Source organism: Aulonocara stuartgranti, assembly GCF_965226115.1.
Source record: "Aulonocara stuartgranti genome assembly, chromosome: 15".
NCBI lineage: Eukaryota > Metazoa > Chordata > Actinopteri > Cichliformes > Cichlidae > Aulonocara > Aulonocara stuartgranti.
In genome coordinates, this window is record NC_138951.1 from 10,473,674 (window position 1) to 10,487,452 (window position 13,779).

At 39.5% G+C, this 13,779-nt stretch overlaps 2 protein-coding genes across 2 annotated transcripts; one reads left to right on the forward strand and one right to left on the reverse strand.

Annotated features, from left to right (window-relative positions):
* The first annotated feature begins 138 nt into the window (after positions 1 to 138).
* On the forward strand, positions 139 to 9,941 carry lin9 (lin-9 DREAM MuvB core complex component). Its single transcript, XM_082506929.1, has 15 exons — positions 139 to 465; positions 1,605 to 1,637; positions 1,917 to 2,008; positions 2,993 to 3,106; positions 4,130 to 4,260; positions 4,440 to 4,565; positions 4,674 to 4,831; positions 6,022 to 6,155; positions 6,302 to 6,430; positions 6,781 to 6,882; positions 6,973 to 7,053; positions 7,151 to 7,276; positions 7,436 to 7,621; positions 7,885 to 7,982; positions 8,956 to 9,941. Exons 1-15 carry the CDS (start codon positions 435 to 437, stop codon positions 9,059 to 9,061), a joined length of 1,647 nt encoding a protein of 548 aa, XP_082363055.1. The 5' UTR covers positions 139 to 434; the 3' UTR covers positions 9,062 to 9,941.
* A 124-nt stretch (positions 9,942 to 10,065) lies between these two features.
* mixl1 (Mix paired-like homeobox) lies at positions 10,066 to 12,540 on the reverse strand. The gene is made up of 4 exons (XM_082506219.1): positions 11,464 to 12,540; positions 11,122 to 11,342; positions 10,823 to 10,949; positions 10,066 to 10,653 (listed from the first exon to the last, which is right to left on the reverse strand). Exons 1-4 carry the CDS (start codon positions 11,558 to 11,560, stop codon positions 10,073 to 10,075), a joined length of 1,026 nt encoding a protein of 341 aa, XP_082362345.1. The 5' UTR covers positions 11,561 to 12,540; the 3' UTR covers positions 10,066 to 10,072.
* Positions 12,541 to 13,779: the final 1,239 nt, after the last annotated feature.

Below are 13,779 nucleotides of genomic sequence, written 5' to 3' on the forward strand. Positions count from 1 at the left end.
GTGTTTTATGTTGCGTATAGTATAAACAAAATCTTTCTTGGTATAACTGCAGGTAAAAATAAATACATTTACTCAAGAGAGAACATTTCATTTCAAACACAACACTTTCCAAACAAAGACTAAAACGTAAAGGAGAAATGAACGATAACTGATGTGGCGTATGAAACAATGGCTGGTTGCTATGCTCCCATTCCGAGTCAAGTTTTTGATACGAAACGATTTCCCAAGGATTTAACTTCACATTTAACATGTAAAAGTTGGATGTGTAGAAAGTGGATGTATTTGTTTAGATAAACAAACTACTGGAAGCAGTTATTAAGCTACCATTTAAGCAAATTACGGGATTTTTATTTCTCAAATCGCCCTCCAGAGAGAGTCCCGACCCAGAATGCATTTTGACAAGGTCTTTGAAAAAGCGGCGCGGCTAATTCAAGATGGCGGAGATGGACCAGCTGTTAGACGAGAGTGAGTAACAACACAAATTCAAGGAGTTTTGCATTGTAAACAAGCAGCAGTCCCGCGGTGGTAAAATAAATAACTGGCCAAAACCCGATATCGCTGACCATGTAATGGCTATTATAGGTTCTGCGCGGACTTCATAAGCTCATTTTAGACGCAAACAGACACCGGGTCTGTCTAAGTCAGCTAACGCTTGTTAGCGCGAGAGGCTAACCATGGCTAATGTTGGAGTTGAACAAGTTACTCTAGCCCAACTGGGTGAACAAATACCGTTAGCTTAGCCCCGAGCTAACGTCTGCTAACCTTAGATCGCGTATAGCAGGAACAAAAAGGCTGCCGCTACGCCACTAGCTGCTAACAAGCTATCTGTTTTGCTGGACTTATTTTCTATTTTATTGATTTATTTTAGTTTTCCATGACACTTTCATCATTTTTAGCGTTCCTTCACCCTGGTTATAGTTATGCGTTATGTATCATTATTGATCTTGTGAAGGGAAACTTGCCAGTTCATTTGTCTGTTTACACCTGAAACGGTCTCTGGGAACTTACCTAATGTAAATAACGTTATTTTACAGCTCATAGCTTAGCTTGTCCGGCTCATGTGTAGATACGAATTGCCCACAGCTGATGTTACACCCGTGTCTGACAGCTCCAGTTGGGGGTAAAGGCCTAACCGAGTCCGCTAGCTTTATTTTTAATTCCTGTTCACCTGCCTGGCTGCTGTCAGGGTTTAAAGCACCATCTTACTGATTCTGCGACAGGTGAAATGAGCATTTCGTAACTTAAAAAGGAGAACACTGGCAAATAATATTTATCAAAGTTGCACCGTTTTAGATTTCGTCTATGTGGTGTTGCTTTTTTATGCTTTTTAATGCTCTACAGCAGGGGTGCTCAATCCCAGTCCTCGAGAGCTACTGTCCTGCAGCTTTTAGATGCATCCCTACTCCAACACAGCTGAATCAAATGTTTGATTACCTCTTCAGCATGCCATCAAGTTTGGAAAAGGCCTGATAACAAGCCATTCATTTGATTCAGCTGTGTCGGAACAAGGATGCATCTAAAAGCTGCAGGACAGTAGCTCTCGAGGACTGGGATTGAGCACCCCTGCTCTACAGTAATGTAGCCTAAATTGTTCTCTTCCTCAGGTTCCTCAGCAGAGGCACTCGTCAGTCTTAAAGGTATGGATTCCCTTGTATTTATGCTTTTTACTGTTTACAAATATACTGGGTGCTTCTGAAACGTTGACTCGAATTCCTCACTATATCGATTAGACCTGTGTCAGATCACGTTGGTCAGAGCTCTGTAATAGTTTCTAATTGCAAGCTTACATGGCATAATGGTCCTGTTATTGTTTGCATGTGATTTTTGTCTGTTGGTATAGGGTTGTTAAGATATAATTACTGATTTAAAAACTGTTTTTGGTGTTCTTGTATATAAATATGTTGGTATTCTCACAGAGGGCAGTTTGTCCAACACTCTGAATGAGAAAAACAGCTTCCCTCGAGCTCACAACACCAGGGGACGGCATTCCTCTGTCACAATGGACACGGTAAGTTAATGCAATGAAAGCAATGAAAACTTCGAAAACAAAGAGAATCTGTTACACACGTTGCTTTAATTACTAATATGAAAAATATGGTATAGTGGTTAACATAGTCACCTTACTCCATAATTATGCTTCAGTGGGAAATTTGTGCCATAACTATGTCATAACAGGAAATCCCTCTAAAACCCTATGATGAAACCCTAAGGCATGACATGACGCACACCTCCACTGAAACGGAACTAAATGTGGTGTCAGTGTAAGCCGCAGCTATTGTAATTGGCCTGTTCAGTACCATTGATTCCTCCTGATGCATTTCCGGCTACTTTTTTGCCACGGTTTTGGAATTTTTCAGTGAAAGAATACCAATCATGTCAAAGCTGCACCAGATCAAGTACTATCCACTGTGGTGACCCGTTGGGAAATAAGGGAGCAGTTCAGTGTATCTTTTCTTTCCTTTTAGCAACCAAGAAGTTAATTATTACAATGCAGTAATACAGGGTTTGATATTTAAAAAAAAATCACAATTATTTCTTCTTAAAATGAAAAGAAAGAAAGTCACTTCATCTTATGTGAGAGAGCTATGGCCGAAAATGGTAATGTATGGATATATCGTTAGTGTATGCATAGTTACTGCCCTTTGCTCATCTTAGCAGCATAGTTAAGTCTTTTGCAGTTCTGTTTACATCTCAGGAGTTGATTTTCTTACCTCCATTAAGTTGTTTCATGCCAGTGTAATGTGATGTGGAACTGGAAGGAAAATGCATTTCATCTCATTTTGCATGAATGGGGGTCTTTACATTTACTTAGATATTATTTCAGAACCTGTGTATTATACATGAGAGTTCCCAGAGTAACATTTGTGTTAGCCAGGCTATTTATAACGCAACATGCCAGAATTTCTACTGCTAATAGACGCCTAATATGGAGAATGCCACAATGTTATTTATAGATTGTTGGTAATATTTTGAATTTACATTGTTCTTGCAGCCTACACGGAGCTCGAAGCGGAGCCGTTTGTTTCGAGATGAAGATGAGCCACCGCAGCAGCGTCTTCCGTCCAGATCTCCACGGAGGAGCCAGAGAGTCACCACCACACCACAGGTAATGATTGCATTCTTCCTTACGATCACGTATATATTGCAGTTAATACATTTTCCTGGTAATGCTCCAGTTAGCACTGTTCATATTAAACTTTAAGATAATTGTGTCACCTGTGCAGTTTACGAGGCCCAAGATTAAAAGTAAAGTAAATTGTGTGTGAAAATAGTGCACTATTTGCCTATTTGCACTACTCTGCCTGGTTTACACTCAATGTCATTTACCCTTACCTGAATATTGTATATTGTATATTGCATAGCTTTCTTGTTAAATTGTATTGTATTTATTTAAATTTTTACTTTTTAATTATTTTATTTGCATTTTTTATTCACTCTCTTATATTTAAATGTTCATTTGCTATTTCATCTAGGGTTTGAGAGTAACGAAATTTCTATTCTCTGTATGTCCTGTACATGTGGCAGAATTGACAAATAAAGTTGACTTTGACTTTGACTTTTGACTTTGAAAAGTGCTCATCCACTTGGATTACTTGTGACGAGATATATTACACTTGGGTGTTTGAAAGTTTTCGTAGTATAAAAGTTCAACTTTGTTTGAGGTTTGTTTTGGTCCAAAAGCTATCTGTTTATACCTGACCTGTTTTTGGTACGAGTGTCTTCAAAGAGTTGAACATCATGTCAACATTAAAATAAGATAAAATGTGAGTCCAAATTATAGCTAATAACTTAAATTTAACATAAAAATCAATCAATAGCCAAAAGAATAAGATAGAGTTTAACTTTGGATATCCATATGTGTATATGAATAAACATACGCATATACACACACAAATATATAAAATCTAAACTAGAATTTTTTAAAAAGGCTCCTTGCGGGGTAATGTGAGTTTCAAAGGTTATGCTTTCTGACCAAGTTGGTGTGCCTGAGATTGAATAAGTTCATCATATCTCTACAGCATAACAGAATATGATTTGTCTAATGTAACCCTTTCCAAAGGAGTTCTTTAAAATGCCTACCATATTGTTGTTTATGAAATGACTGTTGTTTTAATGGTTTTCCTCACAGAAATTTTCTAACATCGTGACACCAGATAAGAAGGCTTCCCAGAAAATAGGGCTGAGATTAAGAAACCTGCTGAAACTGCCCAAAGCTCACAAATGGTGCATCTATGAATGGTTTTATTCCAATATTGACAGGTAAAGTCTGATTTTTATTTATTTATTTATTTTTGTTCCCTGATGAGTACACATAAATAAATGAGATAAAAAATAAGTTACCCACGCATAACTGGTCTTCATGTTAATTCAGCTTATCATGTTAGTCAAAAGCAAATTGGTAATTATAAAACTGTTACTGTTGCTTCTCTTTCTTCCAGGCCTCTTTTCGAGGGTGACAATGAGTTCTGCCTGTGTCTTAAGGAGACTTTCCCCAACCTGAAAACAAGAAAGCTAACCAGAGTTGAGTGGGGTACAATAAGGAGGTTGATGGGGAAACCTCGACGGTACGCTGTGATTTTTACATAAGTGTATGGAACAGTTTCCTTATGGACTTGATGTGTCAGGATAAAAAGAACTGGCATTACATTGCTGTGCTCTTTTGTCCCTTCAAGGTGTTCATCTGCATTCTTTGCTGAAGAGCGAACAGCATTGAGGCAGAAACGGCAGAAAATGCGGCTGCTGCAGCAAAGAAAACTAACTGACGTGTCAAACTGCAAAGATCTTCCTGATGAAATCCCTCTGCCTCTCATCATAGGAACCAAAGTCACCGGTAAGATGACTGAAGTGAGCGCAAGATTTTCAAATGAGCTGCAGTGTTGCATTTTACATTTTTCTGCTTTGCACTTTCAAAAGATATATTCACGAAATTGAACTTAAGAGATAGAGAAGTTATTTTATCTGTCCCCTGATCTATCAGCCATTTTTGGGGAGAACTTAAGGATGACCTAATTAGAGCAGTTTTACTGTGATTTACCTCACAAAACACAGGTTTGGTCATGATTTAAGAATTAATATGCTAATTATGGCACAAATGAAAACGGATCCCTCAAAGGTCAAGTTGAATGATTTTTGTATCCAAAAGATCAATGGTTAGCTCGACTGTGATGAGATGACGTTTCATAGAAACGTTATTTTCTATGAAACAAAACGTGTGTCCATATGCTAATTTGAGGTGCCCACCTTGAAATTGTGGTGATTGTACAGATCTTTTGTAGTATAGCAACGCATATTTGAAGGATTGTCTACACTCTGTTGCTTTATCAGTTGACTTTATTGGCGAGCATAAACAAGGAATTGCTAAATTCCTTCAAAGTTGAAGGACTGCAGTCTTTCCTAACAATACTGTTTTTTTTCTCCATACAGGTGACCCCCCCCCCTTCTCACCGTCTCTTCTCCCCTTTGGTTTTCTTTCTCTCCCTCTTTCTTTCATTCTTTCTCCCTGTCCTATCCCCCAGTCATGTCTGTCCCGTTTGTAGCAACTGAAAATAAAATAAATTCATAATTATAATAAAGGTCAATCAAATGGACCAATATGGCAAGGCCATGATGATCCACTTGGTAAAATAAATCCGCTTGGCATCTTTCTTGGCCTTAAAACAACAATTCTGATGGCTAAAGATCCAAACGGGACACAAAAAAAAAAAAAAAGAGAAAGTTGAACAATAAGAGCACAAGACAGTGAACAAATCAATCATTTTAAAATATGGTACTGGAGTTGAATTTGATCAAAACTATGGACAATTAAAGGACCAAGAAATCAAGCCAATAACATCTTTGGATGGACAAATAGCAAAGCGTCTACTTGGCTATTTCAGACACCAAATGAATCTGTACTCGTAAAACGTCAGATCCTTTTAATGGTGTGGTGTAGGCTGTATCAGACTCCATATGTGAATAATTAATTTATTTGTTATTTATTTATTCAGGTTTAAATCAAGTGCATTTATCTTTGTTCTACAGCTCGTCTCCGAGGACTCCATGATGGGCTGTTCACAGGGCAGATTGATGCAGTAGACACCAGTGCCGCCACCTATCGTGTCACCTTTGACCGCACTGGCCTGGGAACTCACACTGTGCCTGATTATGAAGTCCTGGTAAACACTTTAACTTAACTCTCATAAAAGCTTCACTCTCAGTGTGATTTTGCCACACAGGAGAAGAAGAAGAAATGCCAATAGCTGTATCGTAGGAATTTCACAGGTCATATTATTAACCATCTTATTGTAATTTTCTTTTCCAGAGCAATGAACCTAATGAGACCATGCCCATTTCAGCCTTTGCCCAGAAGCATCGGTCAGCACGCTATATGCAAAGCCTCATGACTCCGCCTAGAGGGCCCTATCCCTCTGCTACCACTCCTGTCCATATGGTATTCTGAAACTACATTTACTACCATTTGTTGATTTGCTGACACGTTTGGCCATATTCGAGTTTTGTTTTTTCTTTTTTTTTTTTTGTTGTTTTCAAATAACTGCTTTGTTTGGCCTACTATACACTATACGTTTTATACATTAATGCTAATCAGTGGGTAGACTGAAGAATTCCAAGGTGGGCTAGTGGCGCAATCACTTAATTCCCCCTTAGAAGCTGATTCCTCTGTAAAAAAGCCAGTGAAACCTTTGCCGGACACCTTTTTCACAGCTGTGTATCTGTTTGCCCATCTAAAAACAGATTTCAAATGAAGATTGTTGATCTAACTGGCCTTTTTTTAAACAACAGGACAATGACCCTCTTATCACCCAGTCACCATGGAGGAACAAACTGCCCGGTGCTGAAGGAGATACACTGGGAGGATTTCCTGTCAATTTCCTGGTCCAAGTGGTGAGGAATTCCTGTCAAATTGAAAACTAAAAAGGTGACGTCCTTCAATGTAGTTCTAATGCTTTGTCTTGTTTTTCTGTCCATTATTAGACAAGACTGTCCAAAATCCTCATGATCAAGAAAGAGCACATCAAGCACTTGAAAGAAATGAATACAGAAGCTGAGAAGCTGGTAAAGTCATTATAGTTAAGTTACTTTAAAACATGTTAAATGCTTCTGAAATATCCACATCAAGCTTACCTCAGCTATGTTTTTGTTTTGTGTTCAGAAGTCATACTCGATGCCTATTGATCTGGACTTCCAGAAGCGATATGCTACCACCGTGCTTGAGCTGGAGCAGCTAAATAAAGATCTGAACAAGGTTCTTCATGAAGTTCAGCAGTACTGCTGTGAAGTAAGTGAAAAGGCACGCTTACACTTAAACTTGAAATATTTTATTGCAGTATCTGATAATTCTAGCATGTTTTTGTTTTTTTTCTTGTTAGTCAGGAACGAGTAAGGAAACAAATGAGTAAGAGAGCCTTGTGTTAAACATCAGTGTACATCTTTCCAGCTCGCTCCTGATCAGGGCATGGTTCCAGCAGACCATCCCACAGAGCTGCGGAGGCGTAGTGAAGAAGAGGCCCAGCAGATGGTGCAAATGCGCATCAACGCCATGAAGGATGGGCAGCAGAGTGTGGCAAATCCCAGCCTCACACACCTCATCTCCCGTCTCACTGCTCTGCTCCTACAGATCAAGGTAGAAGATGTATTTTTATCACAAGTGTGTCAGGATGATAGGAGAGGATGTTAGGATGTCACACTCTGTGTGCAAGAAAACAATTTGTTTGAAATTCAATGCAAAAATTTAGAGCTTCGCAGCAGTAATTTGTTAAGAAATGTTGAACTTCAAGTATATAATACAATATATGTTTTATCAATTAATCAGTAAATATAATATAATACATCCATGACTTCTGATTTGATTACCTGTTAATCATTCATTCTCCTGGCTTGTCTCAGTGTTTGGCAGATGGTGGGGATCTGAATTCATTTGAGTTTAAATCTCTAACAGACTCTCTCAATGACATCAAAGCATCGATTGATCCCTCCAACCTCAGGTAAAGGACCAAATAGTGTTTCCATCCATTTCTAACAAAAGAGCAAGAATGACTGTTTTTAAGACAAAACTGAATATTTTTCTCCTTTATTATCTGTGAATCTCAAAACTCCCAAAATAGTGTAACTGTTAAAACAGTATAATCTCATATTTCATGGCTTTTCCTAAAATAGGATAGTGCAGCTATGTGGTATAAAAATAAATAACTTTCTCATTAGTTTTACTGGAGTCATTTTGATTCCCACTGAAGTCTATGCAAACTGCTGCATGTTGCTGAGCAACACACAACATTTACACACTTTGATGTGAATGATAATGTAAAATGAGCCAGAGCTAGCTGCATGTGATTGACAGATAACTATTTAGGGCATTTGGTTAGATCAAAATATTTACAGCAGAGCTGAACAGGGTGGGATGTTGAGTGTATGGCAGGACATGTGGAGAACCGGGCAGGTTGTTGGCTGTGCCGAGCAGCATGGGAACCCTAGCTGAACTGATCACAGAGTCTAGACTGTGGAGACTATTCAGAGCAATTACAAAGTAAAAGTCAGAGTAAGAGAGCAGAACTGAGGAGGGCTGCAGTTCTTTTACAATAATTAATTTACTAAAATTGGTTTGTTTTAGCTAGCTGCAAAGTTTGTTTATAATGTAGGCAGTGACCTGTCAATTTCAAAGCGAGGCTATTCTTTTTATACACACTTTATTTTAACTAATACAACATGTATTCTGAAATTTCCAAAATAATTTTGATGTGTTATGGTGTTGTTTGTTGTATCATTTGCTTATTGGTGGATGCTAAAATATTTTTTTCCTTTCTAAGATATATGATGAAATAACAAATTACAATTATCTGCAATCTGTTTAGTGGTTCATACATTTGCTGAACAAGCAAAAGTTGCTGATGTTGCAGGACCACCTGGTTGTTCCGTTGTTAACTGTTCTTCATAACTTTGGTTATTTTTCTGCATTTCCAGTTGCTTCCAGAATAACGTTGAGATCCATGTGGCACACATCCAGAGTGGCCTTAGTCAGCTGGGCAATTTGCATGCATTCGCTGCCAACAACACCAATGCAGTCTGAGTACCTGCATCGTCCCGCCCACGCACAGGTGCATGTACACACACGGAAGTGCGGTATATCCATGTTTGTCTTGTGAAATGGTGCTTTTACCTGGACTGTTAAAAGACTACAAAGAAGGCTCATGTCGATGCTGTGGATCTTCAATTTGAGTTCTTCCCAGATTTCCTCAAGTTTTGATCGGAATGGAGAGAAGAATGCTGAATATTTTACCCACAAGCTTTTGTTGTATCAAAATGTTTGTGCACCCAACTGAATGAACACAAACCCGAAAGAGTCTTAAAGCTTTTTGCCACGCTCCACATTTCCAAAATATTAAAACTGTTATTTATTTGGTTTCACGTGCCAAACATAAGGTTTTAACAGTTTTTATTGCCCGTATTTATTTATTTTTGAGTAGGTGTGTATGGTTATGCAACAATATTTTGCTATTTCTGATGTTTCCCTCTAAGTTGTGTGTTCTGTTGCTCCTTTAATGATAAGTACAGGGGAACGCGAAGGAATGTTTTATAATTAAAAAGTTATTGTAGATAATTGTACAATATCTGATTATTAGGAATATTGTCAGCCTTTCTGCTGTGTATTCTGAAATGGCTTTTGTAATTTTGTGCGCACTGAAGAGTTTTTTTTTTGTTTTTTTTTTCAGTATTTTTTTATAAAGGAGAACTCTGGGGTTTTGATCTTAAGTGTTTCCATATTTTACATCGGCTGTTGCTGCAACACCCCCCACACTAAGTCTGTATCACTGACCTTTAAACCCCATCAACAGTTCTTTCCTAGAGATTCTCCTTTTTTTCAGTTTTTGTAAAGTTGTATATGAGAGTGCCCCCGGGCAGTTGTATATAAATGTTTCTTTTTATATTAAACATAATATTGAAAAGCAGGTTTTGGCTTTGTTTCATTTATTAACAAACAAACAAATTCATACAAAACAAATGTCTTTTTTTTTTATATATAGTTTTAAAATAAATACACTCTCACACCTCTTATGATACATGTAGCTTTTGTAATGCATCACATAAAGCCACTGAAGTTTGCCATTGCTTCATTTTCCCAATCAGAATCCGAGTCGGAGAAGTCCTGCATCTTTCTGGCGGGGATCTGGGAAAAGTGATCGAACCTGTCCCCGCTGGCCCTCGCCTGCGGATACTGCATTTGGCATCTGTTGTCCTTAGATGATGATGGTGTGCTGAAGGGGTTCTGCATTGGGATGGGAGGAATCACAACTTTCATCTCTGGTCCAATGGTTTTGTTTGGTGGGAAATTGTCATACTCCACCAAAACCTTTGGAGCTTGGCTGTTGGTCATGTTGGCGTCCATGTTTGTCTGGTGCTCTCTCCTGGGATAGAGAGGGACGCTGCAGCTCGAAGTGCCAGCACTCTGCTTGTGTCGCTGCATGTGTTCTGGATTCATTCTGGCGCCCTCCTTGTCATAGATGCGGGAGGCAGATGCTTGGGCGTAGCTGCTGGGTTTGCTTGGAAGAGTGTTCCTGTGGGTGTCCTCGATGCCTTGTAGGTGCACTGTAGACCTGAAACTTTCCTCTAGTCCAAAACCACCCATCTGATGTACTTCAGCACTGTGAAGATTGTCACAAACTGCAATGGAGAGGGGAAAAAAAACAAAACTAAGCAACATGTTTTAGAATGTAGAAAAAAGAAGCCACAAACTTGAAGTTAAAACTACAATGAGTGACACTGAGCAGGCTTGACCTGATGTTAGAGTGAGGATGTGACCACAAAACTAGTGAGTAAAGCTAATAGCTACCTTTTTCCGGAGCCATCCTGTTCTGGACTTGGATAAAGGGACCAGCTGCTGGCGTGCTGCTGACCTTTGTGGACGTTGATGAGCTAACCTGGCGACGAGACTTGGCCCTTCTGTTCTGAAACCACACCTACAATTTTGGAAATCCGTTAATTCACATCTTACCACTCCATAAATCCAATTTTACCACAAGTGTGGAGTAGCGAGAGTTTCCTGTGATCTTAAGTGACTGTGTTTGCCCTTTGACCATGCAAAATAAATCAACCAATTCAACAAAGTGTGGCGTTTAAACCGGACTTCACCTGAATTCTGGACTCCGGCAGCCCAGTCAGAGCCTCCAGTCTCTCCCGTAGGAAGATGTCGGGATATTTAGTGTCGTTGTAAACTTTCTCCAGCACCTTGATTTGCTGTTGGGTGAAATTGGTCCTCTTTCTCCTGTGGGTCAGCATTGCCACGCATTTGTCCGCCCTGGGAACAGGATTTGCGGGGTTGAAGTAGTTTCCACCGTCCGGAGGTCCACATTCTGAAAAGAAGACGCAGGCGCAATTTAGTTATCATTGCGTAAGTTGAGCTCTGAGGCAGCTGTTAGGCCGGTATTTGAAAATTAACTTTTTGTTGGGGTTAATGATCCCAGAGCCACCAACCTGGATTCACGGCGTTGTTCATCTGCAGAGGCCCTTCGTGATACATGTGGAACTGGTTCGCCTCCCCGACGCGCATATTCCCCTGAACTGCAGACATCCTTTCCGCTTTATCCCCGGTGACTGACTGACTGAGCTTGAGATCCGTGCGCTCGCCGGATTTAAATCCTCCTGTGATCAAAGGTAAAGCTGTCTAGATGTGTGAATGGGTCTGCCATCGGGGCCGACCGGCACTGCAGCGGCCGTGCAGCGACTTCAGACGTCTGCGGGCCAGCAGAGGTGTGAAGCAATCACACCTGGAACGATGGTCCGGCCGCAGGTCTGTTTAAAGGAGTTTTAATGGAATCTGCACGCTCAATACACATCGGCAGAGAAAACATTTATCCGCTTTGGCATGGATGAAGCAATAATGGACCCTCAGCCTTCAAAGGGAGAAAGACGGAAACGGCAATTTCCCAAAAAAGGTGGAGGAGTTCAAAGGACTATACCAGGACGCTGTGAGAAAACAGATATAAGCGCAAGCATTAGGTTTTTATTATTATTAATCTAACTCAAAACAGGGCATGATTTAATAATTATGTATACCCAACAAGACTGGCTCTTTATACAGGTTATTCTGCATCATGCCAGCATCCCAGAGTATCCCAAAGCCTAAAAACCAACAACAACAAAAACAAAACAAAGCTGTCAATAAAATCTGAAACTGCAGAAACGACTGTTAAAAGGATGACTTCTTACACCATATAAAAACCCTTTTGTTAGATGGCAAAACATTTATTGCCATCTATAACTGCTATTGAAGAATTTTCCTGGCAGTAAACTTCATTGAAGTGAATTTGCTGTTATATGTGGCATTAGTTTTGCTTCAGTGACAGTAAGAACAACCAGTTCTGCAACAGACCTTTAGTCCAAGTATAGAGCCCTGATCTCAACCTTAAGGAGTCCTTCTAGAATGTTGTGAACTCTCAAGTCATTAAGCCTTTGCATGTTATCAGATGATGTAACCACAGACTGTGGGGCTTTTTCAAGTTTGTTTTTTTTTTTTTTTTTAAAAACCTTTTAAACCCTAATAACTGACAAAATATTGAATTGTCCACATCTGTCAGGAAGGTTATAAGCTATGTTTGGAGGTAAAAGAAAGCATAGATTTTCCATGACTTGCCCCCTCACACAAGCCTTACTTTGTGGGAAATGATGCCTCCTGAGCCTTATCAGTGTCAACAAAGTGGATTTCAATACACAAACCACGGTTAAAAAGTACTTGGGAGCGGGCAGGTCTTATTGAATATGTCACCTCCGTTTGATTCAGAGGGGGGATTGAGTCAAGAGGTCAGGAAGCCCTCCCTCCCCAAAGACAGACTAAACAATTTTGTGCCTCATGCTCCACTTTTTTGCCTGCAGATTGAATTCTGCACTATGCTATGATCTGACAATGCAACAATTTCCAGATTCCTTGCAATATTTCCTCTCACAGATTTTACAGGATACAGAGCTTACTGGGTTAAGTCATCTGGGGAGTGTAGTGCAAATTTGGCAATGTGTTTGTCAGCGTTTAAAATAGAGCATGCATTGTTTACTCTTGGGGAGTACCACTCCTTGACAGGCCAAAATTTTAGGTGATTCTTCATATGTTAATCCGTACTCTTGATGGAGGTGCAGGGTCCTTTATTAATGAACATCTGCAACAATGACGGACCACCAGGGGACTCTGACATAACACATGCTCTGCTCCCTTTTTTAAATGTACTTTGATCATTTTAAGTCCATGTTTACTTGTGTGTGCATATTTAATGTGTGTCTTTTTTTGTTTCCGCGGCGTAACGGTAATCTTAACCTTTTTGATCTCTGTACTTCGACACTTACTTTTGTTCAAATAGGATTTGCTTGTTGGCTAAAGCATTCACAGTTCATAGGGTGCTTTGTCTGGGGGCCCTAATGGGGTATTGCCCCTTGTGCACAGACCAGATTGCTATGCTAAAAATCTGGGTCCTCAAGTTCTTGATGTTTTGTGACATTCTTCTGATGGACCTGGAAATCATAGCATGGACAATTTATTTATTTATTGTTATTGTTTTTTTTGTTTGTTTGTTTGGTTTTTTTGCATTGATTTGTGATGACAAGCCATGGTAGATTAAAAATGCTAACCTAGTACAGCAACTGCATGAAAATTCCTTGCAGCTTTACCTTAGCTGTTGTGGTATGTTATATAGTTTGTTTAGTTTGGCAGCCTATGACAGACACTGGGCACTGTAATTAGATTAAAAAGCAGATCTAATTTGATTGATACTGATAAGATGTAGTTATCAGGCTGGACTACAA